The sequence below is a fragment of the Fringilla coelebs genome, assembly GCF_963513975.1.
Source record: "Fringilla coelebs genome assembly, chromosome: 16".
Lineage (NCBI taxonomy): Eukaryota > Metazoa > Chordata > Aves > Passeriformes > Fringillidae > Fringilla > Fringilla coelebs.
In genome coordinates this window covers 4,073,256-4,100,086 of record NC_140042.1, presented here as the reverse complement: position 1 = coordinate 4,100,086, position 26,831 = coordinate 4,073,256, and the positions used below count along the sequence as shown (strand labels likewise).

At 42.8% G+C, this 26,831-nt stretch overlaps 1 protein-coding gene across 1 annotated transcript in view; it reads right to left on the bottom strand.

Moving 5' to 3' along the window:
• Nucleotides 1-26,831, bottom strand: part of CARD11 (caspase recruitment domain family member 11) — a 44,523-nt gene that overhangs the window by 6,678 nt on the left and 11,014 nt on the right. The window contains exons 2-18 of the mRNA XM_084216172.1: nt 17,089-17,301; nt 16,360-16,497; nt 15,384-15,709; nt 14,486-14,665; nt 12,775-12,927; nt 12,556-12,681; nt 11,870-12,067; nt 10,855-11,034; nt 9,756-9,810; nt 8,422-8,531; nt 7,154-7,257; nt 4,238-4,290; nt 3,566-3,698; nt 2,904-3,105; nt 2,342-2,468; nt 1,022-1,262; nt 519-615 (exon numbers count right to left, since the gene is read on the bottom strand). Of these exons, the coding sequence (XP_084072298.1) occupies nt 519-615; nt 1,022-1,262; nt 2,342-2,468; nt 2,904-3,105; nt 3,566-3,698; nt 4,238-4,290; nt 7,154-7,257; nt 8,422-8,531; nt 9,756-9,810; nt 10,855-11,034; nt 11,870-12,067; nt 12,556-12,681; nt 12,775-12,927; nt 14,486-14,665; nt 15,384-15,709; nt 16,360-16,497; nt 17,089-17,301 (2,636 nt within the window). The remainder of the gene's footprint in view (nt 1-518; nt 616-1,021; nt 1,263-2,341; nt 2,469-2,903; nt 3,106-3,565; nt 3,699-4,237; nt 4,291-7,153; nt 7,258-8,421; nt 8,532-9,755; nt 9,811-10,854; nt 11,035-11,869; nt 12,068-12,555; nt 12,682-12,774; nt 12,928-14,485; nt 14,666-15,383; nt 15,710-16,359; nt 16,498-17,088; nt 17,302-26,831) is intronic.

Sequence of the window (26,831 nt, the reverse complement as noted above, 5' to 3'; positions counted from 1 at the left end):
AAAATGCTTTTAGTGATGGAAAAGGGAAAATTTGAAGGACTGCTGTGTGTGAAGGCCTGATCATCTCAATTCTCTCCTCAGCATCCAGGCTGGAAGAGACAGGTCTTCAGGTCTTTCTAAAGTGGGACAACAGACTCTGTGGTTTACAGGCTTATTCACAATAGGAGAGAAATAATTCTGATTATTATCTACAAGGACACAGCTTCTTCCTCATGTGTACATGAAGATGCCTTAAATGTTTACAGGTATGGAAGCATGAAAAGGGTAACTAACACAGAGAACAGAGTTTGGACTTTTTAAGTGTAGTCCCTCCTAGCTGGAAGGGTTAATAGTGAGCCAGAGTGGGGTTCATTCCCAGGGACAATATTATTTAAAGCAAACAGAAGGTGCCCATTGCCTGACACAATCAAAACCTACAAAGAGTGTAAACAGGAATTTCTGTAAAATCATAATGAAAATGAAAAACCAATAGCAGGGGAGTATGAGGTGTTAAAAGGACTCTGTTTGTAGATACTTACCCGCAGGGCCCGAAGGGTGTTGTAGGAGTTTTCTGTCTCATCTTTGCTTCCTCTGTGCATCAACCGCTGCAGCTTCACCAAAAGGAGTTGCTGGGCTCTGAAAGAAAGGATGAAATCACACAGATCAAGATATTTTTGAAACCACTCACAAGAAAGCTGGATTGCAACGGGTCTGTGGATACAGAAAAGATGAAATAGAAATAGCAGAGAGGACTGACTGAACCATGCAGTAAAGGCAGGAACTATATGAAGAACTGCAGTTCAGTTAAGGACTAAAAAATATCCATGGAATATTTGCATATGATACTTTTTGAGGGATTCATTTCATTTTTTCAGGCAACATCTGGAATCTCTGTTCTTAACTTTTATAGCTCATACTACAGTTTTACATCAGACCTTATCTCAAAATTTAAGCCACAGACACCTCTTTCCTTACAGCAGTAATTAAGTTCTCTGTTTCTAGATCCCTGCTCTCAGTAATGGTCACTCAGTATCACTCTCACCTGCTGTAGCTGGGAATAGTCCCCATCTCCAGGTCCCTGTCAGTGAAGGGATCCACCCTGGCACACAGCCACTCACACCTGCCCTGGTACATGGTGTCCAGAATGTGGACGATCTCATCACATTTCACCGACAGGGAGCAGCAGTCCAGCTGGCTGGAGATGTTCAGGTTGAGGCGGATGTGAAAGGAGTCCCCCGAGGTGATGAGCCCCTCCTCCAGCTCCGACAGCAGCTTGCGGTACCCTGCAGCACGGAGGGAAGGGGTGAGGCAGGAGCTCCACTCTGCTGCTGCTGCATTCCCTCTGGGAATGCACAAACTCCTGAGGTTCCTCTGAGAGAGGTTTGTACTTCCAGAGTGCTGCTTGCAGTAGCTCCAGCAAGATCATGGGCCTGCACCTCAGAGACACTGAAGGGGCACTGACTCAGGGACAGCCCACACTGCTGCTGTCAGCTCTGTGGGAATATTCTCAATATAATGCTACTTTTAGGTAACTCCATTCTCAGTACTCCCCACAAGACCTGTGGAACAAAGAACTTCTCAGCAAAGACACAGACACAGCTATAGCTCTGCCCTCTAAGTACCATGTGAGTTCTGCCACCAATTTTAATGACAAGCTATTCTCCTTATTATTAGCTCTAATTGGCACTCCCAGAATCTATAACATGCTTTATCGGCAGTTAAGTGATGCTCAAAAAATTGCAATAGTCTTTCCTACAATTGAAAACATCAAAGAAAATCAAAGGCATCACTTCCTGCATGATCTATGCAGCTGAAATTCTCTAACCAGCATAAAAAACATGAATGCCCATTTATACACGCCAGTAAAGAATGGATTTTGGAATGTAATTTTTGATCCATAACCTGAAATTATCATTATAGAACCTGAACTCTAAAATCAAATTCTATTCGCCACACATGAACTCCAGCTGTTAAAGATAAGATAAAGCCACAAAGGTAATAAACAGGGCAACTCCATCAGGTAAATGCTAAATCGACCAGCTGGATAAAGATCACTCAGCTCACTGCATCGTATTGCAGAAAACTATACATAAAAATAAGCTTGAGTGTGTTTCATGAGTCATGTTGCTATTGGCCACCATGTAAATTTTTCAGACTCCTGTTGACAAGCACATGTTGTTTTTTTTTCTCAGACAGCAGGCTAAAAGCTGAAGCAGTTCCAGAGAGGAGCTGTAATTAACACCAGTGGCATGCTCCAGATTTATCCCAATACAAAGGATATGCTGGTCCTGCCACTCTCTTCCAGACAAGTTGCTATAAAAGCGCTGGGACTACTTGAGTTAAGAAATACTTTTGTTCTTACCTTCATGATTTGATTTATACTGGAGTGTTACTGGACCACTGCACCTCTGAATTGTCCAGTGAACTTCTTCCTTTGTGCAAGTATCCAAAGGAACACTTTGATTTTCCCCTTTAATGCAGCCCTCCAACTAGATATGAAAGAAATATTACTCTTCAGTGCAAGTTCAATCTCTGAGTCAATTAAACCATTTTTTTAAAGTGCCATGATCTTTTTCTTATTAAACAAGGCAGACACTTTGTTACCAGAATGTAGATTATGTTCTAATTATATAATTCTTTTTCTCTTAGATTAGGAATGCTAGCAGTCAACAGAGCTGCAGCACTTGCACAATCCCAGGCTTCCCTCGGAGTAAGAAGTGCAGGAATATAAATTGTGGGGGGTTGTTTTTCCCCCTTGGAGGTATTTGAACAGGGAAATGGTTTGGGAACATTTGCAATGGAGGAAAAACTAAGCAAAGAGAAACTTGGCAGAAGCATTGTTGAACTTGCGCTCATGGGATGCCAGGGACAGCATAGGTGGGTGGGCAGACACCCAGGGTGCTTGGTGACGATGTCATGCTCACCAGGAGGATCTGGTGTCCCTCCCGAAGGCCAGCTTTCTCTGCCAGGGAGCCTGTCTTGACAGAGCTGACGAAGCTGCCTTTGTCATTGCCCCCGAGCAGGGTGATCTCCGAGTTGAGGCTGTCCCCGTTGAGCGTCACGCGGTGGACCGTGTGACACGAGCTCCTGATGCGGCCCACGGACGTGACAGAGGGACGGAAGGGTCTGTGGCCAGGAGAGGAAGGGACAACCAGTTATCTCACTCTGAGTTAAATGAATGCATGAGAAATTAGAGATATGCAAATAAACTTCTAGCATTATCAAACACTAGGATCTAAGGACTCTAAAAGAAAACCTCCTCGTTATTGCAAAAGTTCTGGAGAAGAGCAACTCTGAAAATTCAGTGCATAACAGTTCTCCAGTCAGCAAGCTCTTGCAGCAAGATAGCAAGATCACAAGAAGTTGAAGCCTTTAGAACATTTTGTCTGCCTTGAAGTTTTTGAATTTTTAGGCTGACCTTCATGGGTTTACAGAACATGAAAGGGCTCCAAGATAGCGTTGTACTGCTGCCACCATAATCACTCCTGCTGTTATAACTTCAGCAACTAATAAATAAATAGAGAGTTTCTACCACTGCACCCTTTCCTCTCAGTCTCTAAGGCAAGTAAACTGGCATCTCAAATACCTTTCCAGAGAGAACTTTCTAAATATGGAGTTGACATGCTCAAGCTCATAGGCATCCAGGCCTTCTGACTGATGAGAAGAAGAGGAAGAGTGCACTGAAGGAGCTCCATGTGAATGCCTGTCATGACTGTCATCTGGAAAGAGTAACAAGAATGATAATGAGTCCTAGATAAAGTGACAAAGATGGAAAAGGGGAAAATTAATTTTAATTGATCCTAGCCAAAGCTGAAGTAGGAAACTCTTCATGCAGAGATGTGATTCATATCCACAGGACATGGCACAAGGAATGCCATTCTCATAGAACAGAAAGTGGGAATGGACCTCTGGAGACTGTCTAGTCAGACGTCAATGCAGGGTCAGCTCAAGAAGATTGCTCAGGACTTTGTCCAGCTGGGTTTTGATGTCTCCAAGGATGAAGAATTTGGCTAAAACACACTGGACAACCCTGTTACCACCCTTGTGGTAACAAAACGAACCCTTTTCCCTCTTAGTTTTTCAGGAATGACTGCTTTCCCCTTCTCACCACTGGCTGATCCTTTGTTTCCTTGATTTACTCACAGGCTGTGCGTCCCATTTACTTAGAGCAGGGCTGGTTATCTGACAGTCTCTGTAGCTAGGGAGCTGATCACATATTAGATCATATTTCAATTATATATGATATCCTCTTGCTTACCATCCATCTCCAAAGCATCACATCCAAAGCTGTCATTGTCCTCTTCAACCAGGCTGGAATTAAAAACAAAGCATGAGATAATGGAAGAGAGAGAAAGCTTTCAAGCTTTCAGCAGATTTCCAGCTTCAGTAGATTTCATGAAGTTCTGAAGGAGGAACTTCTTCTGTGAAAAAGGAAGATGTTGGAGATGTTGCATCAGGCAATGGTGCAGCTGCAAAAAAATAAGCAAGCAACATCCTTGAGGGTCCAGGGAAGATACAAAAAAGGACAGGAGACAAGATGTGTCAGCCAGCATGGGAAACATGTGAAACAGCAAGTTCAGAAGGAAGAACTGCCAGCAGTAGTGAGGGAATGAAGATTTTGCTGAGGACAACAGGAAGCTGCTGACTGGTCTGGTGTGTGACTCACACCACACTTGGTTCAGCACAGAGAGAAAGGGCTGCACCATGCCTGCTGTGCATGCACTGCACCATGGGGGTTTTCCACAACTGAGCAAAAAGCCAGAAGTTCACTGCTGGACAGAGTGAATGCAAGGGAAGTTACTGAGGTGCAGCAGAAGAGGAATCATTTATCCCCTTGATTTAAAGTACTTGAAGCATTTTTTAGCAGTTTCAGGGTAGCTCTCATAGCTGCTCAGGTACCTGCAGTACAGAATGGCAAAGTGCCCCAGGCTTCTGCACAGGAACTGCCACAGCTCTGGTCCCAGCCCAGCTCCCAGTGGCACTGCCATTCCTGCAAAGATGACTGGGTTGGCTGGCCTTAAAGCCACTCTAAGTTCACTAAAATTTTGTTCTTACAGGGGTATTGGGGCTGTCCAGCCAAATCACTGATCTGACAGCTTCACTGGAAGGACTTCATTAAAGCATGTCCTTTGGTTGCAAAGCTGTTTAAATAACAGCTTGTTGTTTTTCCCATTCAAAATGATTTGTAGGTCTCCTGTGGAGCTGATATTTCTCATATTTGGCTTCAGCTGAAGGGTGAATTTTTGCAGCCAGGCTGCAGAGGATCAGCTATTTTTACTCCATGCATAAGCAGGGAAATAATGTACCTTTTCCTACATTAAATGATGATCTCACCTTTTTTTTCCACACAAATTAAGAAGAGATGAACTGTGAAACCTGCAACTTGGCTTGCAAACAGCAATTATTCTGGATTATGTTCACAAATAAGTTCCAAAAATTTATCATGCTCATTATAAAGTTATAAACTACACTGAACTTTTGGACAGGCTCTTGAGATACTTGACTTTAGTGATTATCAGCTCAACATAGTAAGTCCCCATTCAGACCTTGTTCCAGGGTACCAGTTCTTTCCACATGAAGAATATCTAATATGAGGGGAAAATTCAGATTTCAGTACGACTCAGTCTTCCAATGCTTTAACACATAGAACAGAATACAGTCAGAGTTACAATGAAATAAGTCCTCAAGATGAATAATCTCCATGTAATCTCCACTGTGTTCTGTAATACACTGCAAATATTGAAAAGTTCAGGCATGCCAAAGGCTTCTCAAGCACCTGAAGCACAAAACATTCAAATCATTAATAAAAAACCCCTTTTCTCCATCTTGAATTGTTACAACACACTTTAAAAAGGAACTTGGAGGACACTGAAGGAGAAGCTAAGGGAGACTAAAATAAACACTGCTTAAATCCTCAGCAGCCTAGAAAATTATGTGGGAGAACCAGCTGAGGATGCCCTCAGTGGAAAGCTGTCTTGCAAAGCTGTCCAGAGAGAGAGGCAGTCTGCCCAAGATCAGATTGTTTTGAAAAACATAAAAATATGAATAAAGTTTTAATAAAGATTAGATATTAAAAACAGATCTAATAAAGATCTAAACCCTCCACATATATTGCTTTCTTCTAAATTGGTCTGCTCTGTTCTTTTCTCCTTTTGCTTGCTACCTTTAGGGAATGTATTTGTGTCTCCTGGTATTTCTGATGCAGACACTGATGCTATTGACACCACACCAACACAGCATGCCTGAGTATCACCTTACAAAAAACCTTTTAGAAAAGGGGTCAGTTCCCTTTAGGAACTGTGAGGCTGGAGAGGTCTCTTTCCTTCCTGCCACCAACTTCCCACTCACCAGCTGATGTGATTTCACTGCCAGGGGAACTCCAGGGGCCCTGACCTGACAGAAGTGGAAGCTGCAGCAGAAGGTGAAGCCAAGGGCAAAGCCTCTCTCCCCTCCCTTCTCTGCTGAGAAACAAAGCCTGACACTCACAAATACCAGCTCCCTCCTCCACTTCTCCCCTCACACCTCACAGAACCTGCAAGCAGCTCTGCTCTACTTCTGCAGCTTCCAGAGAGAAGGGAAAGAACAGGGACATGAGGGCAGCAGGGAGATGAGGGGCAAAAACTGAAGCTGGATCAGTGTGCAAAGTTAGGGAGAGCACTCTCTCCAATAGCATCAGTGCTGAGGTGTTCCAGTCCTGTTTGTGTTTCTATCCATTACAGTCAGTGCTGCAGTGCTGTCACTGTGTCATTCATCCCAGCTGAACTTCAGATTCCTGAGTGCCTTGGACAAAATGTGGGATGAGCTTTGAGAAGCTTAGGTTAATCCTATTCCTTACAGACAGAACCAGAGGACACAGTCTCAAGCTGTGTCAAGGGAAATATAGGCTGGGTATCAGGAAAAAGTTCTTTACAGAAAGGGAGTTAAAGTTCTGGAATGTTCTGCCCAGGGAGGTGGTGGAGTCACCATCCCTGGGTGTGTTTAACAAAGCCTGGTTGCGGCACTGGGTGCCAGGGTTTAGTTGAGGTTTTAGGGCATGGGTTGGACTCTGTGATCTTTGGGGTCTCTTCCAACCACGTGATTCTGTGAATTCTGTGAAGCTCTGCAACCTCCAGAGGAGCTCTAGAGCCCTTTTCCCCTGTCCCTGTGGCAGCAGGCTCAGGGCAGGTTTCCCCACCTGCAGTGAGGGGTGTCCTCCTTGCAGCGCCGCACGATGGAGTCGTTGCCGGGAGGCTCGGGGGTGGTGGACATGATGCTGTCGTTGCGGTTCCGCAGGGTTTGCTTTGAATGAGAAACCAAAAGGTGTCAGAAAGGTTACCTGGCTGAAATGTGCTCTCACTTCTAAATCACAGCAGCATTAGCAAGGGTGCTCTGCACTGCTTGTACTCTGCACTGAGAAGTACACACAGAAAAAGAAGAGAAGTTGATTCTGGCTGTGCAGAATCCGGGAGCACTCGTATATCCCAGTTTTTAGCACAATGCACAGCTTGTGTGCTGGCACTGCACCTTCTCCTGTGACCACACAACTGCCTGATTTACTGAGTCATTGTAACTTTACTTCTGTGTGTGGCACAGCTGACATAGGAGGAGGGGGATGAAAAGCAGTATGTGTACTTATATAAATATATATATAGTTGGAATGAGGAAGAAAAATACAGATCTCTATATATTAAATAATTAATCTTCCCATGCACTGGAAACTAAACCCTGAATTGCACTAGAAGGAAAACAGTATAAGTCATCTAAACATCCAACAGATATTCCAAAAAATATTCCTAACCCAGCTAAGCTTATTACGAGTGGCAGCAAGCTCTTTCCTGGCTATTCTTGAGCATAATTTTAATTTCCTGGGGGCAGCATTTTTCACGGTGTTCTAGAAAGATGTTTTGTTCTTTGTTATTAACACTCTCCAAGAGCACTCTCTCTATCTGCCTGTCCTGCTGTGTCAGTGCTCACATATGTATAATGGAATATCTACCTTGGAAGATTATGGGAATATAGCAAGCAGGGAAGAAATGGTTTGACTATGGTATGCAGAAATTTCCAACTGTGATCTGCACCCCTTTCCTCACTTGCTGTTACTTATAGAGAGGAAAAGCATTATACAACTCAAAAAGAACTTAAAATTTTCTCAGATAAGTTACAAAGCAGCTTTTAAAGCAAATCTCTTTCTTCTAACAGTAAATGTTAAATGGCATGAGGAGACAGCAAGAGGTCATAAATACCTCTGAAATATCTTTAAATAAACATAAACCAATTCTGTGATTTTGGGAAAGGCTAATAACATAGTTCTAACAAAATGCTGGTAACAGGATTAAGGGAGCTTCTGACAAGAGCCTTGAATGGGATCACAGCTGGGATGCTGGGGAAGAGCTAATACTAAGTTGTGCAAGCTCTGAACCACATTAGAGGAGATGGCTGTAGGCAGGCAAGGGGCATCCTTACAATCTTGGTGACTTCACAGCTGCTGATGGAGTTGCTGATGGACAGAGAGGAGCTCGTGTCCGTGCGGCCGGTGCTGCCCTCGGCCCCGTCTTCATCCTGTGCTCTGGCTGCTGCACTCATGGGGACAAGGGAAGCACACAGAGAAAAACACACCAGAGAGAAGCATGTCAGAGCACTTCCAATGCAGAGCCTTTCACAGATGTGCCATTGCACTTATGTTCTCTTTCCATTTCAGCTGGTCTTGTACTGGACAGGGGCCCTGGACAAGCCCCTGCCCTGCAGCTCTGGTTCCCATTGCCCAGCAGTTCCCAGCAAAGCACAGAAATTCCCACCCTCTGGACACGCTCCTGCCCACTTTGTCTCTCAGCTCTGTCCTGGGTGTTTTTAATAGATCTGTGAATGCTATTTGACAAATTAAAGAAGAATTGTTTCATGAATTTATGTTTTAATTTCACCACCTGAATCTGGCAATTTGCAAGGTTAGCTCATTGAATTACACTTTGTTACAACAAAGAATTTACAGCAAGGACCAAGAAGCTTGAGATGCCCCAGCAGTCCCAGGTAACACAGACTGAATGTGGACTCCTTCCCTTCCTCAGCACCTCTGATTGGTGCTAATGCTGCACACTGCCTGACAGCAAAGCTGCTGTTTAACATGGAATTCCTTGGAGCAGGAGCTGTGTTTCCCAGGACATTTTATCCAGCAGGGCCACATGCAACTACTGAAGGAAGTGCTGCCTCTGATGGGGTTTGGTGTTTCAGGGGTAGTGTTACACAAATAAGAGGAATTAGGAGTAGCTCAAACATGAGTGTACAGTAACAAATTTGGTAGCTTGGCAGCTGGCTAGGGCATGGGTCAATCCCCCTCTCCCAGCCTTTGCAATGCTTTAGATTTAAAATTAATTCCCTTTTGCTGAAGGACAAAGGAACTCATTAGACAATCACTAGATTAGGGCCTTTTCAGCTTGAATGATTTTTCCAACAGCAAAAGGAGAATGGTATAATGATTTTTAGTACAGATGTTTCACAAATGACTTTACAACTTTTGCAAACTAAACAGAAAACTGAGTAAACAGAAAATTTAGGTAAGCTATGGGATGCACATCGTGTGCCTGGGGAGGTACCTTTGGATGGAGAGGACAATGAAGTAGAACTCTTGACCACTTTTAATCATTACATGTGTAACTGTGAGAGAAAATGTTTTGGTTTTTTTACTGACTTGGACTTAGTTAAGAATTTCCCTGGTTGGCATATTTGTTTAAACAACTTAAAGAGATTAAGTGAAAGAGACAAAGCAATGGAAAAGGAATAAGGACATGAGTGCTCTTTCTGACCTTGAAACTCTGATGTTTTGTTCATGCTGACAGGAGATTTAGCTCTTGGACTTATCTAAGAGAAGGAGAACAAAAATCAGAACAAATGCAGAATATTTACCACACACTGTAAACCAGATATTTTCACCACCTTTTCTCACTGTTATGTTGTAATATACTTGCCCTCCTTTAAATAACAGGACCCAAAATTTAGAAGATATTTAGGTATCTAAATACAACAGCAGTGATGGAGTGAGAGCAAACTGGCTACTTTTGAATGCCTGGCCCAAATGCATTGCAATTTCCAGATTCTGCTGAAGAAAAAAAGAGACAAAAGGTGAAGTGGGTGCCTTGGGACTGGTTTCAGGCAGCTGTTAATACAACAGGCATCCTTTTGGAGTGTGCAAAGTGAAAAATACAGCTCTATTGCCGTAAGTAATAACGACAGTCAGAGCTCAGAAAGGTTATGAAGGGCAGGGAGAATTCAAGTGCAGATGAAAGGGAAGAGAACCTCAAAAGCCCAAATGTTAGATTTTTGTGGGTTTTTTTTACAGATCGTGAATCCAGCATCAGATAATAGCCATGTGAACGCAGCTAGTTGGGGAAAGCATGAACCTAACTCATGCTACCCCCTTCCTGTTAGGGGTGAGGAAATTGCCATAATTTAATTCTAAATTAGATAGTTAATTTTGCTCTAGATTGTGTCCTTTTCTTTCTATTTTTTCTTCCAGCTGCTGAGAGCTTTTCCACCAATGCTTTGTTTTTCACCTTCACTGTGTGTTGGACCTCAGGCATTATGTCATTTTTTTTCTCACTAATGTTAAGGAGGCAAAGAATCAATTTATTGACAATGCTCCAAGAATGTGAATGAACAGCAGAAGCAAGAAGAAAACAGAAAATGGGGAGAAGGGACAGAAAGCAGTCTATGAAGCCAGATTAGATCTGCTCCTCAAGATGCAAATCACCACAGGGCAAAAACTATCACACACAGCTCACTATCGTACACAGATCTAGTCTTATCTTTACAGAAGTTTCAGAGGCACGGCCACAACATGTGTTTATGTCTGATAATTCTCAAAGTCCCTGCTCTGTATTATTCCAGCCTTGAATTCAGACCCACCTGGATCCCCTTTAGGTTCACTCTTCTCTTGAGACGAACTTGATCAGGCAAGAAGAATTTGTTGTCTTCTGGAGAGTCCTCAGAAGTAGAGGAGTCATCGGCTTCCTGACCATTGGCTTTTGGGCCAGAGCTCCCAAAGGCCTGGGAGATAACGGTAATGGGGAGATTCCGTGGCAAACTCTAAAGAAAACAAGGCAACACTTTGTTCCTGAGACCAGTTTGGTACAACAAACTCTTGACCTTCCTTTAGAGTGATCTAATTGAACCTATTGCAATTCCAGTGCTTCAGGAGTTCACATAGAATGTGATTCCAGACCCAGTCAGTAATTTGGGCTGAGAGTTTTGGGGATTTCTGTTCACAGACTGAATTCTTTTCACTTACATTCCTAAAATATTTGTAGTTTCTACCCCGGTGTAGAAAATAATTATTTTTCTGCATTTTTCCCCTTCCATTTAAAGTCAAGCTGTGGAACAGCAGCCTTTGGGAAGCCATGTGCATAACAGACAATTTGGAAAACAGTACAGCAAAGAATTCACAACACTGACAGTTTGTAGGAGTTTTTTGGGTTTTTTTCAGTTAATTCAGGGAAGGAATTAGAAAAGTCCTCTCTCCCTTCCAGACCAAAATGTTTGTAAAAGCGAGTCTTAACAAGTCTCTTCCTTATCACTCTCTACAACTCCCTGAAGGGTGGTTGTAGCCAGGTGGGGTCTCTTTCACCAGGCAGCAACTGGCAGAACCAGAGGACACAGTTTCAAGATGCATCAAGGGTTGGATATTAGGAAAAAGTTTTTTACAGAAAGGGTGATAAAGTTCTGGAAAGGTCTGCCCAGGGAGGTGGTGGAGTCACCATCCCTTAGATGTGTTTAAAACAAGACTGGATGCGGCACTGGGTGCCATGGTTTAGTTGAGGTGCTAGGGCTGGGTTGACTCAATGATCTTTAAGGTCTCTTCCAACCTGGTCATTCTGTGAGTTCTGTGAACAAAAGAGATGGTGTCTGTCTTGCTCAGCCGTACCTGGTCGAGGAAGTTGCTGTCCTTGGAGAGGCGCCGCAGTTTGCACTCCAGGTTGACGATGCACGCCTCCTTGCGCACCACCTCGATGCGCAGCTCGTCGTTCCTCTCCTCCAGCTCCCGGATCTGCTTCCTGTACTTGTCCTTCTCAATCAGGCAGTGCGAGTACTGCGTCTGAGCCTCGTCGCGCGAGCGGAACGCCTGCAGCGGGGCACGAAACCTCCTTGGCACCTGGGCAGCAGATCCTCCTCCTGCTGCTTTTGTTTGGGAGGTGTTGGCAACGGGGACTTACAGAATGGTACCCAGTCACCCATTAACGCAGCAATTAGGACCAGGATGTGCCGCAGTAGTACCATTAAAAATTATGATGATGAGGGTGGTTCATTTACAGCCCCCTCTGGGTTGGTGGGAAAATGTCCCAGAGCGCAAATGGGGTGACTTGACACTGATGTAAAGCCTTGCAGGAGCTGCTGTAAAGATCCTGGTCCTGCCTGCCAGATGCTACACTGTGGAAACAACCCAATATTACCCTGTGTTTAATTACCATAATGCAAATCCCAACAAGTAATTCTTTTAACTGCTTATTTTATAATGGTATTTTGGGCCCAATTACCTACAATTCCCCAAAGTGACACAGAGCAGATAGAGGCTTTTGCTATTGATTTCCCCCTACTTTAACTGTGAGATACCTGGTCCCGTTCCTTTTCCACCTCTTCCAGCTGTATCATCACAGTGTTCATGCGGTGCTTGTACATCTCACAGTCTTTTCCTAGTGTTGAGCACTTTAACTCCAAATCTTCTTTCTCCTCAAGATACTGGAAATGACAAACTGTTAGCCACCACTGCTCTCAGAGGCATTTTGAGCACCAGCCTAAGATATTCCATCTCTCTAGCCTTCCATTCCTCACCTTGTCTCTCAAGTCCTCCACATGACGAATCTCCTCTTGGAGATTGAAGATCTTGTTGACCAGCTCATGGCGATCCTCCAGTGCCTCCTTACGGTCGTGTTCCAGGATATCCAAAATGGCTTTGTCTGAATCTGGCAAACCTCTCTTGTCAGCCTGAGGAAAGACATTTTTTAGAGCCAGGCCAGGGAAACAGAAAATAGTTTTGCAGGGAGAGAAGTATCAGAGACAGTAACAAGCAAGAGGAATAGAAAATGAACAAGGTACTGCAATGGGAAGGCAGGAGAAAAGATGGACATTTGTTCATATTTTAAAGCAGTGTCAGAAAAGATGAATAAAATCTGTCTTGCTGTCAGAATAGTCTGATGAAGGAACTGTTTTACTGGCCTATTGTACTGGCTATAATTTGATCCAGTTTGGATGCAGCGACAATTCTTCACTCCAAGCCCTGCATTCAAAACCCTTTTCTATTAATCAGCTCTCACTGAGCACAAAAATCACCCTTTTCCAAAGAGCGGGGCCTAAGAAAATATTCAGGAGAATTTTTAAGGCATGCACAGGCTTTGCAGGGCTGTGCTCAGAGAATATTAAACATGCCTGGAGTACCTTGTACCACTGCTTCATTTTCTACACCATCCAGGAATATAATTTCTTGTAGATTTAAAATGAACAAGATTACCAAAGCGGGTTCCAACACATAATTGCCATCCAAAATGAACCATAAATGGAAGATGAAAAAAGCATAAAATGCTAGCAAGGAATATGCATATTTATTTTTGAAATATCTAGACTGAGTTGGAGATTTCAGGGACATTTAGGTTACCCAGTATTTATAAGCATACCTAAGCATTTCTAAACCAAACTGGTTGGAGTTTATTTATACTTTCACTTAGGAGAATTTAAATCCTATTTTTAGCTATTTCTCTAAGTGCTGTAAGACCATTTCAATTAATATAAGAGATCTACATGGACCAGAACTCTCAGAATCTTCTATTCTACATTCTTTTTCAACTTTTGAATTGGATTTGTGTTAGAACTAAGAGTTGTTAGGCACTGCTAGAGGCTACAGCCATTTCTGAAAGGCCTTCTACTGATAATTTAAAATGCCACAAGCCTTTTCTAACAAAGTGCTAAGTAATCTCACATCTATCCCAATATTTGGCTAAGTTGTTCACAGAGGAGTCCTGAATGTGCTGCACATCAACTGTTTTCCCTACCTGCCCTAACAGAGGTTGGTGAAGCTCCCTGTGCAGGTTACAGCGGGGTTCTGCAGGTGCTTAGTGACCACTCAAGTACAGGAACCTTTATCATCCTCTGCTTCATTAAAACCTTTTGGCAAAGATATGACAACAGCCTAACACAGGGTACCCAGAGCCACTGTCAGAAATTTCTGTGCTGGCTGTTTAACACAGATTTGTAGTGACAGACTGGTACAATGTTCAGCAATTAACCACTGCACTCTTGGAAGATCCAATTTCTCATGAACACTTGATTTTTTTAGAGGACTATTTTTGTAGAACTCCTCCTCATGCATGTGTCTGCACAGGGAGCACGCCAGGCAGCTGGGAGCTGTACAAGCAGCCTTCTGTCTGTCCAAACTTTGCCCTTCTGCTGGTTGCAGCTTTGCAAGCAGAGGTTTCAGCCAACACCTCCTGCACTGTAACTGGAGTATGTGTGAGTTTTGATTTTAAAGGCAGCAATCTGGCTTTTATACCTGAATGATGGACTGTAACTCCTGGATTTTAGTCTTCATCATCTCATTTTCCCGCTCCAGCTCCAGAACCTGTTCCTTTTTGGGTCGGTTTTCAATATCATTTTTCAGCTTCAAGGACTGGTTCCTCTCCAGCTTGCACTCCTCTTCCACCTTGTTCAAGCGATGCTTCAGCTGGTCAATCTAGAGGGAGCAGAGAAAAGGAGAAAGAGGAGAGGAAGGGGATCCTCCCTAGCACTGACATTTAGTGCTCTGAAAAAACTCTCACTTCCAGGTGGAAAACATACAGGGGAAAATAGCTTAAACTGTGAATGCTAATGAGAGGCTGATAATTGGGTGCTGAATGTCCACAACTTGAGACTGCTGAAGAAGTCTCAAGTACAAACCTGCTACTTGCCAGCTACAACTCATATGGGCTGGTTGTCAAATTTGAGAATACCTGGACTAAAAAAAAGTGGTACATTCTCAATCCTCCAATAAATAAAGAGATATGAAACAGAATGAACACATAAGAGGCTGACCACACATTGTGCTTTTTGCACATGGAGTACTTGGATCAGGAAAAATGAGAAAATTCAGGATATCTTTCTGAATAAATCCCCCACAGCTGCAGTGCTGCTGGATAACTGTACCAAGTTATTACTAAGCCTAAGAAAGCTAAAATTAAGTTTCTAGCAGGCAGTTATGTTTTAAATTTTATTTTTATTTGCATTCTGTTCTGTTAATTCATTATCTGCCATTAATACACCTCACTGCAGTTGGCATTTCTGTATAGTTATGCCTTTAATCAGCTGGATAAACAAAGCAAATGAGAGCTCCACATCTTTCTGCTGTCAGAGAAGGTCTCATTTTCCCAGATGCCACTGGCACCCTCCATTGCTGCCCAGAGCATCTGTCTCACCTCCAGCTGCAGGTCCCGGCTCCTTATCACAGCCATGCTCTTCTCGTCACTCAGCTGGGCATATCTCATGGCCAGATTGTAGTTCTCATCTTTCACCTTGACCAGCTCATCGTTGTAGTTATTCCTCTCCTCCTTCATCTTGTTGTATCTCTCCTGGAAGGTCAGCAGCTCTATCTTGTTCAGCTTTAGCTGCTTTCTCTCATCCTCCAGCTGGCGGGACTTGGCCAGGAGCTCACAGCGCTGCACATCTTTTGTCTTCACCTGCTGCTGGAGCTTGATGATCTCATTCATTAGAAAATGGGTAAGGCCTTCGTGTCCCTCCTCCACTGAAAAGGTTTGAACAGCTTATCAATGTCTGGTAAAGTACCTTAATTAAGTTACTTTATTAATAAGGTAATATGTAGGATCAGCAGAACGATGTAAGAAACAAAAGGCCCAGAATATGTACAGAGGTGCAGAATTTACACAAATCACACACATCTGTATGTCTAACTGGGAACAGAACAAATATTACACAGAACACTGGTATCAGTATCACAATATACACACATACAGCTTGTCTGGATAGAAGATGAAGTCTTTACATTTCTCTTGTTTCAACTGAGCCTGTGGAAATAGCACAACCTTTGTACGATGAATCTGTGCAAGTACAATTAATCTAAATGCTTCAAATGTGCTGCACATGTGTAAGTTGTCAGTGGAATTTAGTCCACTGTTCCAATGTAGCTTCTCTTGAGAATTCTGGTAATGCCTATCATTCCATTTGACGCCCTTTAGCTTCATTCAGACAGCTGGGATGTCCCTTTGCTTTATACATTACCTACCACATTTTGCTTTGAAGGGGACTGAAAAGCATTCTACAACAAGATTAGCTTTTATTTCCTGAATAAAAGCTAACTTCTTGCCTGAAAAAAACAAGCCAGTCTTCCAGAGAGTCCTTACTTCAACAGACTCCTTTGTGATTGATTCTACTCACCAACAATAGTGGAAAATCTCCGTGTAGGCTCTTTCCCTGTCACCAGTTTGTAGAGTTCAGGGTAGTAAAACTCCAGGCTCTCTAAAAACACCACGTAGCCCCTCTGGCCCTTGGTGTGGAGGATGTCCAGCAGTCGGCCTGGGTACAGACAGCAGAGAGGTGACACATCAGCCCCACGAGCAGCACGAGCTAATATCACATCCCTGATGTTCCTAAGGTTCATCTCAGCTACGAGCAGTGCAAAATCCAGCTGATTGAGTTCAGCTGAACCCATAAAGTAATGCCAGCAATTCTTTATGTTTGTGTTGATCGTTATTATGAGGGAGTGTGGGCACATTGGCCTCTGGAACAGAAATTTCAAAGGATAAGTTATTCAGTGCAGCCTTTACCAGGCAGGGATGGCAGATCTTCCAGTGACAAATCACAAAGTACTGCAAGACAGCTGAAAAGCTACTTCTGGAATGGCACTGACTGCTGCTTGTGTTAACTGAAATATTTGCCAAGGCTTTAATGGGAATTTGAACCCCACGAGCTCCACTCTGCACAGCACTGGAAAGAGCCTTTGTTATCAAAATAGCAGCAGAATCCCCCTGTACTTTAAACCTCCTGTAAATAAGAGAAAAGAGTTTCTATCTGATAATCTGTAACTTTATTCAGGCTCTCTTCAAACTTAGTAGAGCAAAGCTATTCAGACAGAGATGCAGATGGAGCCACTGACCAGATAATTACCTGCTCTGTTAATTTTGGAGGGCAGCATGAGTGAGTTGAGCACCTCATCCTCATCCTGCTCGTCGATGACTTTGCACTGCCGTAAGTAGGGGGTCAGTTTGGCTGGGTTGATGTAGCGGCTCAGCATGTGCCGGTTGCACTCCACATTCTCCCACAAAGCCTCCTCCTCATCTTTCAGGGTCTCCAGGCAGTCATCCATCTCTGCCTCTGCTCCTGAACAAGGGACACAAGTGGCAAATGAACTCCAAGCAGGACAGCTGCAATCCCAGTACTTTTTTGTGTTTCCATGTCATAAGGGACGAGCTCAGAATCATTTCTGGCTAATGCTGAATTTGCCCAATATTGAGGCTGTTTGAAGTGCAGCTGTCCACAGCTCGTCTGGGAAATGACAGTTCCCAGAAGTGCTATCTTGAGTCTGTGAATTACTGCTCATTGCTCTCCAGTGATGAATCTGCACTCAGCCAACCCCACTGAGCTCTCTGCAAGTCAGAGGATGCCTCTGCTCCAGAGAGGCAATAGCAAAGGGCACGGTGCAAGGCAAGAAGGGAATGAACCTGCAGGGCTCAGAGCAAAGACAAATACTGGCTGCAGGCAATGAAGGCTTTCATCCTCACCTCCTTTGCTCCTGCAAGCTGTACTGATGTGAACCTGCACAGATGTGATGAGCCAGCACCTGTAAGTGGCTGCACACAAGAATAGTTAAGGCAGGTCTGTGTCTGCGGCTGGCTGTGGAGGCACTGAGGGGTGTCAGTGCAGGTACCTGGGAGCTCAGACCTTGCCTTTCCCTGCAGGAGGGGGCAGGTAACAGCACCGTGTCACTGCAGTCTGAAAATGTTCTTGACTCATGCAAATGTTGTCACACGGTTTCTGAGTGCTTGTGAAGCAATTTCCTGCCAGCTCCTAATTTGTACCCAGCTCATTAGAGAAGGTTACATGGAAGGCTACAGTGAGGCAAGAAAACTTGTACTGAAGTTAAGACAAAAGAAACTTTGTAAAAAAATTTCTTTCCTTCTTTATTTTGTGATAAATATTAACCTTTCAACTAGTACTATTTTTGCATTCTAGCTTTCATAGGACCTTGTGATCCAGGTGGCACGTGGAACATAAACTTTTATTTCAAGTTCAGAGACCCTGGGGGAAGAAGAATCTGCAGTTCCTGGATCATATGAGACAAGAGCTCTGCTTTATGAGGCTTTGCTGGCAATCAGTAACTAAAGACCTCAAAAGCAACATGCTGTTTTTCTCAGCTTCCAGCTTTAGGAACAGGGGAGCAGCCTGTGTTACACTGAGCATCCCTGAGCAAAAACAGCTCATGAACTGCATAGCCAAGGGGTATTAATTCCTCATTTTGAAAACTAAAGCCAAAAGTGCTAATCTGCTAAATAATGTGTTTTTCAGTGTTCTCACATAATGAAATACAGAATATTCCTACAAAAACAATGCACGCTCTCTGCTTGATGCTTTTAAAAGCTTTCCCAATTTGTCAAAAATCCTAGTCAGGGTTTCAATATCTCTATGAGAAAAAAATATGGATGGTTTTTCACAGTATGGACAAGTTAAGGGAGTATTGGCAGGGGCTGTGTTCTTCTCCTGTACTCCAGCAGAGTTCTTTTCTTTGCAGTTTCACATCTTGGGAGCCACTTATTCCACATTTGCTTTGATGCTTGCATGGGAATAACATATTCTGGAGGAGAAGCAGTCCCCAGAGGGCCAGGAAGACCAGGGCACTTCAATGGGATGCAGAATCATGAGGCAAGGCTGTAGCTAGGAGAAAAATCTCCCTGATCTTATGAACTTCACACTGGTTGGGTGAAATTCTCACTGAATGCCAGTATTTATGTGTGGTAAAAATGACACTGAAGCAACAAGCACAATAAAGGTAAAACAATAGAGAAAAATCTTTACAAAGCAGGTTGTAATGGGAGGAATGCTAAAGGTGAAAGAGCTTCATCTGAAGTCCTCACACATTCTCATGAACCTTAGTCTCCACCATTATTCTGGAAGTAACTGTATTTCACTTCAAAGGTGAATTTAACAAACGCTACATAATTGGAGAAGCTGGACTTTGGGGAGTAGAAGGCAATGAAGCAGAAGGTCACACAGTGCCTCAGTCAGCTCACAGCCACAGCATCCACTGCAGCTGAAAAAGGAAAGTCACAGGCCCTTTAATTTCTGGGAGCGTAGCAGGGAGCTCAGGGATGGATCTCAGAGTGCAAAAGAAGCACTTGCCTGAATTTCATAAAATGCACGATATCTTGTAATCTGCTGCGCTGAACCAGAAATTATTGCACACTGTCAGCAGTTCCCTCAGGACATTAGTAAGGGATTTCTCCACTAAATGATTCAAAGAAGAGTTCACTCATCAGCGTAATTCTCAACATGAACACTTTTTTTTTTTACCTGACATTAAAAAAAATCTTTATCAAATAGTCCCTTGTGCATGGGCATAATACATCCATACTGTTATTTTGGGGACATAATGTTTAATGGGAAAGTAATAATATTGGATGAGTGGCTAAGAATTTTAAAAGGTTTCTGGTAGCAAACTCCTGCTAAACACAGCCCATTATAAGGTGCAAGCCCTGAGAAATGACCTTTACTGGAGTGGTCCTTCACTGCCATGTGGGAATGTCAGACTCTCCCTTTTGCTTCCTTCTTTGGAATTCCACCTTGGAAAAGCCCTGCAGAATCCCAGCTGAGCTCTGTCCTAACAGCCTGTGCTGTCCATCAGCTCCCAGGGATGAGTCCCAGGGCTCACTCCTCCCCTCCCTGGAGCTTGGGGCCTTGCCTTTGTTGTGAGGCTTTGGCCAGGCTGCTCTGAGAGCAAAACTCCCCCTGGAGCTGTTCCAGAGAAAATAGCAATGATCAGCTGATATTAGTGCAGAACCCCTCCTACGGAGCAAATAATTATTTGATTTAGTATTTAATATAGTGTTGAATAGGAAACAAAATGCTTGCCATTGGTTGAAATTTTGGTGTGCTGGTCAAAAACCCAGATGTAGCAACTGAGACTCAGTGGGACACTAATAAAGGTCTTGTATTACTGGCTTTAATTTTTGAAGTTTTTAGCAGTACATGCATTTTCTAGGCATTTTATAGCCCTTGTTCCCTGCTTCTGTCCTTCCTTCCTATGAGGATATTGCAGGAAAGTTGTTTCCACTTATAAAATTAAAAATGACAGATTTAAAATGTTTTCAAATGTGTACTCACTTATTTAATCTGATCTTTATTACCATTATCTAATTTGTGATTCCAACACCTCTTGAGCTGTAAACTAACACATGCAGGAGTTGTGATATGTCATAGAAATACTGTGGCATCCGTTACAAATCACAGGTGTGAACTCACAGACTTGGACTGACTTCAACAGACATTAAGGAAAAAGAAATCAGAAATCACCACAGCAGTTAAAAAATTGCTCTCCTGCTGCTCCTTTCAGTAGTTAGTATACAAAATAGCTTTTAACTGCAGGAAAGCTTAATCCAGTCATAATCTCAGCTAGTTCCATCTATTTCAAAGGTCTCTGTAGCAGTAGACAAATAAAAGAGAGAATCCCTTTTTACATTAAAAGGAACACTCAGCTCCCCTTGTCTCCTTTTCTCTCTCAGGGACTATCCTTCTGCTGGCTGTTACACACAAATGAATCGTTCTGGATGTTTGCTGGTTTTTCTGTGGTATATTTTTCAGCTGAACAAATCACCTTGCAGTTAAAGCTGCTCTCTGTTCTCACTCAGACTCCACACTCTCATATGTCAGTGACACTCTCCACTGATCAAGGGAATAAAGCCTGCAGGCTTCAGACCCAGGGGTTCTATAAAGTGCTCATCATCAGGTCACATCTAAAGCTTCATTTTTGTTTTTTGTGCTTTGTTTGATGATGGTGCAGAAATTAACCCTTCAGCTGTTCAATTATTTGCATCCCTGTGCTCTCAATTGCTGCCAGCCTGTCAATACTCAGGAACTGTCATGTAGCAAATGCAGCTTCCAGCTCAGGTTTCTGATTTCCTGATATTCCCTTTGTGAAATATGAAAAAAGGGTTTTCCCTTCGTACTGAGAAGCAGTAATCTGCTGTTATGTTTTGGATTTGTGTATTTGTTACAGATGTTTGCAGACTGGCAGTATTTAAAAAGAAACCACAGTACACAAAAAGTTAATAAGAACAGAATTTTATGTTAAATGCTGAGTATGAAAGAATTACATATAAATCATCACACTTTAAACCAAAAATAAAGATAAAAACAACACTTTAAAAATTGTGTATGTAATTATTCTCAGCATTTTGAGGGTGTTGTTCTACATTCTCTTTCTCTGCACATCTCCAGAGTCTGTGGGGCAATGTCTTTTCTCCCTGCAGTGTGTACAGCACCTCACATGACAAAGTGTAACAACTGGGTGATTTTCTCAAAAGCTGCTTGTGTGGATATGTGCAGATTTGCAATATCAGAGAACCACAAAACCACAAAGGGATTTAGAGCTATTTTTACTTTTAGAGGAAAGTCACAGTTTAAAGTGTGATAAGGAAATTATATTCCTTTGCTTAAGGACAGGAGAGCTCTGTGTGCCCTCCAGGCTTTCTGAAATGCTGAATACCAGCAGTTTCCAATTATGTTGGCTGCTCTCTGGATGTTCTGTGGTACTGAAAACCACTTTTAAAAGGTTTAAACATTGATAAAGATGACTAAATTTGCTTACCTATCCTTGCAACATTTTTTCATACAGATGTCTAAATCCAGACTCCCGAAGGAAACGAGGCAGTGTCTTCATCTGCCTTTAAGAATTTGCACTTTATATCCTTCCTTTCTCCCTCAGTGCCCCCACCTGAAAACAAGGCTGGCAATGGGAATGTTTGTGGCAAGGTTGGACTTGTTAATTAGTGACTGCAAAGCACAGGGAACCACTGAGCTGGAAAGCCTGGAGAAAAATATTTATTATTAGTGCAGATTTATTACTCCAGACTCTGCAGACCTCAGAACACTTTCTGAAAGCAGCAGCTCTGCTGGCTGGGCTGGGTTGTATTTCTATTTTGGGTCATAGTGGACCACATGAAAAGAACTATTCTGTATATCTCAGAACCCCTTTTTTATACAAGAGGTTCAACCATTTTACTTATTTCAACAAAATATAAAAGAAAAAAATAGAATAAGAGATACCAAAGTAACAGAAGAGCAAGAAGCTTTAAACACAAAATAGGATTATTTTTGCACAAAAAATGTCTTATTCAATTCAATTGAGTCAATCTTCCCATTCCACACAGCCTAGAAAAGAAAGCCCCAACACCAGCAGGCTGCAGGGAGGTAAAGCTAGATCTTCAGTAGCTAACATAAGTAGTACTCCCATTTTCTGAACAGAAGAGAGGGAGAAGGAAGCAAACCAAACTGCCTAACTGGTTCAGAAAGCTCTCGAAGCATCTTCATCTGGCTTCAGTAGAGAGAAAGAAAATCTCCTTGATTTTTGTAACTATAAGCTCAAAACCCAAGTGAGACAAAAAGAAATGAAGTATTCTATCATGTTACTCTCCCTTCTGCACTTCAGTACTTCTGTACTGTGATTCAGTACTTCTCCCTTCTGAAAAAAAAGAAACACAAACAAACCAAGCTATTGAATAAATCAGAGATTTATGTCTAATCACTATTCCTGTCCTAACAGAAGGGGATCAGAAGAATTAATACTCCTGGAACTGTCTTTAATTATCACTGTCTTTATTTACTTTCCTAAGAACAGATCCATATAAAACCCCATCTCAGAAAAAGAAGGGTAACTCATACATAAAGCACAGATCAATTATTGGTGTTGTCAGTCAGGACACCCAACAGTTTGCTCAGAACCACCTAAACCTGAAAACACTTGTGTGCAACAAAGACAGACAAGTCTTCAATGCTGCAGGATAACACTGCCCAAGAGCTGAACAATAAATGAACTGAATTCCACACTTACTGCATTGAGCTTTTGTGTGTTTTGAAATTGCAAATGAAATTCTATACAATTGCTATTGCTTTCTGGAAGGAAACACTATTTACACATTAAGAACACTGTTTTGCCCAATGCAGTATTGTTGCAAAGACCCCAATCAGGGCAGCAATGCTCCTTAGGATCCTGTAATGATTTCTGTTTCAGAAAAGGCTGAGATTGGAGCTTCCCCATCTCACACCCCACCTGCTGGCAGAATCTGCTCTACCTCTTCCTTAAGTCTGGCAGCTTTAGAGCCCCTGAGCTCCCATCACCTGATCTCACAGGAAGGAAATGACTCATTCTGCTCAATGGCCAACTGAGAGCAGGTTGTGCTGCCTTCAACATGCAACAGGCAGCATCCAATCAGCTTTGGTTGTAGCACACACATTATTGATCATAAACAAAGACAATGGAAAAATCCTCCTCTGCAAATAGCTGAAACCATGTTTTGACAACTGTCAGTTCTCTGTGTGTCACTATTTCCTACAAACAATGAACCTGCTTCCAGCTCTGGCAGTAACACACCGTTTAAGCACTACTGAGAGAGGAGCAAATTTTGGGGGTTGATTCATTTCACCATTTTGAATTAGGCATGAATTTAGAATCCAGTTCTTCTCTTGTGAATGGAAAATGCTCTGTTCAAAACTCTTCATTCCAGCATTTTATACTTTCACCTTGGAATGACCTCCAAAGATTGGTTTCCAGCTACCCCAAATCACTTGGGTTCCCTCTGGGGTCCATGGAGAGAGATTTGTCCACCTGATGTCAATATCTACACTGGTGATTAGATGGGCATCATTCTGTTTTCACATATTGTTTCAGAATCTGATACCCAGGTTTCAGAAACGGTCATACTGCCATTATTGAATGCTAATATGTGCAAAAGTAAATGAGAAATGAGAGATATGAACAATGAGAGATGCAGAAAAAAAAGTGAAGAGGGGAGAGAAAGATGAGAATTGAGGGTGAAAATGGTGAGGCTAGGGGAAAAGGAAATATTAAACAGGGAAAAGGAAAACAAAAAGAAAGTTAGAGAAAGAGGAACTCAACAGAATGAAAGTGAGGAACAAAAGTGAGACAGAGATAAGAATAGGAAAGGCCTTACTAAAGGCAAAGGCAAGGAGTGTGGGAATAAATAGGGAAGGACCTGCCACAGATCCTGAAACATTAGGAATCAGTGTTACTTCTGAGCATGCAAATCAAGATAATGGCACAGTAATTAAAATAAATAATTTACCACAGGACTTCAGTGCATCTAGTTTAAAGGATTTGCAAAGTAGCAGTGGAGAGCTGAGTGCCTGACATTTAATAAATGCTTTAATCTGCACATGCTCCATCCTGTTCCGCATGGTGATGAGGAGGGCAGCAGAAATCGCTTTGCTAACGTAGTACAAATATGTTTATATAGCTGCCCTTCTGTTCTGGAGCATCAGCTACTGACACAAGCATTTCCTTTCAACTAATATGTGCTAAAAGCCAAAATCTAAGAAAGAAGCTGCCGAGGCTCATGAGAATGCTGGTCCAACAAAGCCTCAGAAGTCATTACTAGGTCCCAGGTTAATTTTTTCTTTAGACTGACTCACTTTGTTTTTACAATTGATAATGAGATTGTTGCCAGCACAGGAGGAGGTGGAGGCACAGCTGGGGGCAAGTCCTGTGTGTTTAGGAGGAGCCTTGAATTAAAAATTCAAGTTGCTCAAAGATGCAAATGGTTTGATGACAGTAGGTTAGGTCCCAGTAAATGTGTGCTCAAATTAAAAATCCCAGCACATTCTTTGGTGCAGAGAGCCAGTGTTTGTGAGGAACCTCCACAGGCTGAGCTCCACAGAAACCTGCTAAGGACAAAGGTTCATTAACTGGTACATATGAAACCCGAACAACCCTGGCACAGACAGCCTGATTCTTATCAGTGCTGTTAACATTTCACTTCTATTAATACAAGTCACATCAGGAAGGGAGAAAGAATTGTAGCTCTGCCAAACAAAACTCCTACTTAGTCTGTTTCTTGAAAAAATTGTCACTTTCTACAAACTCTTACAATACAGAAGTTTAAAAAAATAACAGAGAGAAGAACACTTTCCATCTAGTCGGATAATGACCCTGTGTAGGTGATACTCTCATCTCCAGGCAGTCAAAGGATAACACAAAATGCATTCGAGGAGAGGACTGCACTCGCTTGAACAATGTCCAAATTCGGAAACAACTGACAGTAAATGTGTAGGACATTCTTAAAACAGGAAAGGTCACACTCCATTCTTGAATATTGTCAGATAATCTCACTGTAATTCACCATGGCCCAGGAAAGTTTGAAAATAATATTTTATATAGCAGGCTTTATAACCTGGTAGGAAAATAAGACATAAACCGATACGAAGAATCATAGAATCATGGAATCTTCTGAGTTGGAAGGGACCCACAAGGGTAAGCCAGTGCAGCTCCTGGCCCTGCATAGATACCCCAGCAATTCCATGCTGCACACCTCTGAGAGTGCTGTCCAAATGCTCCTGGAGCTCTGGCAGCCTTGGGTCCGTGATCATTCCCTGGAGAGTCTGTTCAGTGCCTGACCAACACCTGGGCAAAGAACCTTTTCCTGATATCCAGCCTAAACCTCCCCTGACACAGCTCCAGCAGTTAAAGAATCCCACAACTAGTAAAAACACACAACATTTAAAGAAAGAATAAATAAGAAGCAAACTCTGATAACCCTCCTTTTAAGATCAACCTTGACAAACTGCTCCAAACGCATGAAAAACAACCCCCATGCAAACTGTTTACTGTTTTACAAGAGCAGTATGCACTGATTGTCATGAGAATATTATTTACTTAAATATCTTAAATAGTCTGCAAAGGTATAATAGCTCCCATCCAGCTCTGTGAAAACTTACCCATTTGTCTTTCCAATTTCCAACAACAAATCCTGTTGGATCTAACACTGGCCAGTCTCCTAAAGGTGATGACTCCCATGGTTCACACATACATTTTGCTCATTTTAGATAAATGCCTAGGTTATGTAGATAGAACAGGGATCAACACCTTATTACTTTTTGTGACCTCTTTGTAACCATTAATTTAAAATAGACTCTAATGTTAAAGAACACGCTGCTCTCCTGTAGCTCCACTGCAGCTGGAACAATGTCATACATACCTTACACAACCAACACCTCACTGGAAGAGGTGAGCTCCACTCCTAGCCACAGCCTGCCACAGTCCTGGGTGCTCTGCTCATTGGCCAAATCCTTGCACCTTGCTCAGAGCTGCAGGAACATCTCAGCCAGCAGCACACAACACACACAGAGGACAACTGGATGCCATTTGATGAGAAAAAGCCTACAAAAAATCACAGCAGCCTGGTCTAGGAAGGGTAAACCCTCACCAGGAATCAGAAGGAGCTTGATATTTTACTCCTTGTACATGGAAATGGTTGTGCTTGTTTTATGAATAGATCTTCCCTGCTTGTGCTTTCTGTCACCTCCTCTTGCTCTGTGCCCTCTCTTTTTTCACCAGTGTTGTGGGACTGTGACATGCAGCTCCGGAAACCTCCACCCACCACCCTCCCTCTCAGACTTACAGCCTATATATAGCAGGCAGAGAGGTGCTGGGGGCTGCCTTACTTCCCTTTTCTCTGAACAGAGCTTGTGGGTAACTTTCAAATGTGACACTGCTGCAGAGGGAAGTCTTAGAGGAAGTGCTCTCACAGCCACGGGGAGCTGGGGGCTCTGAATGGAACAGCAAGGGCCTGAGGAGGACCTCAAACAGGTCCCTTTTTCCTGCAGGGATCCCAGCTGGGTTTCCT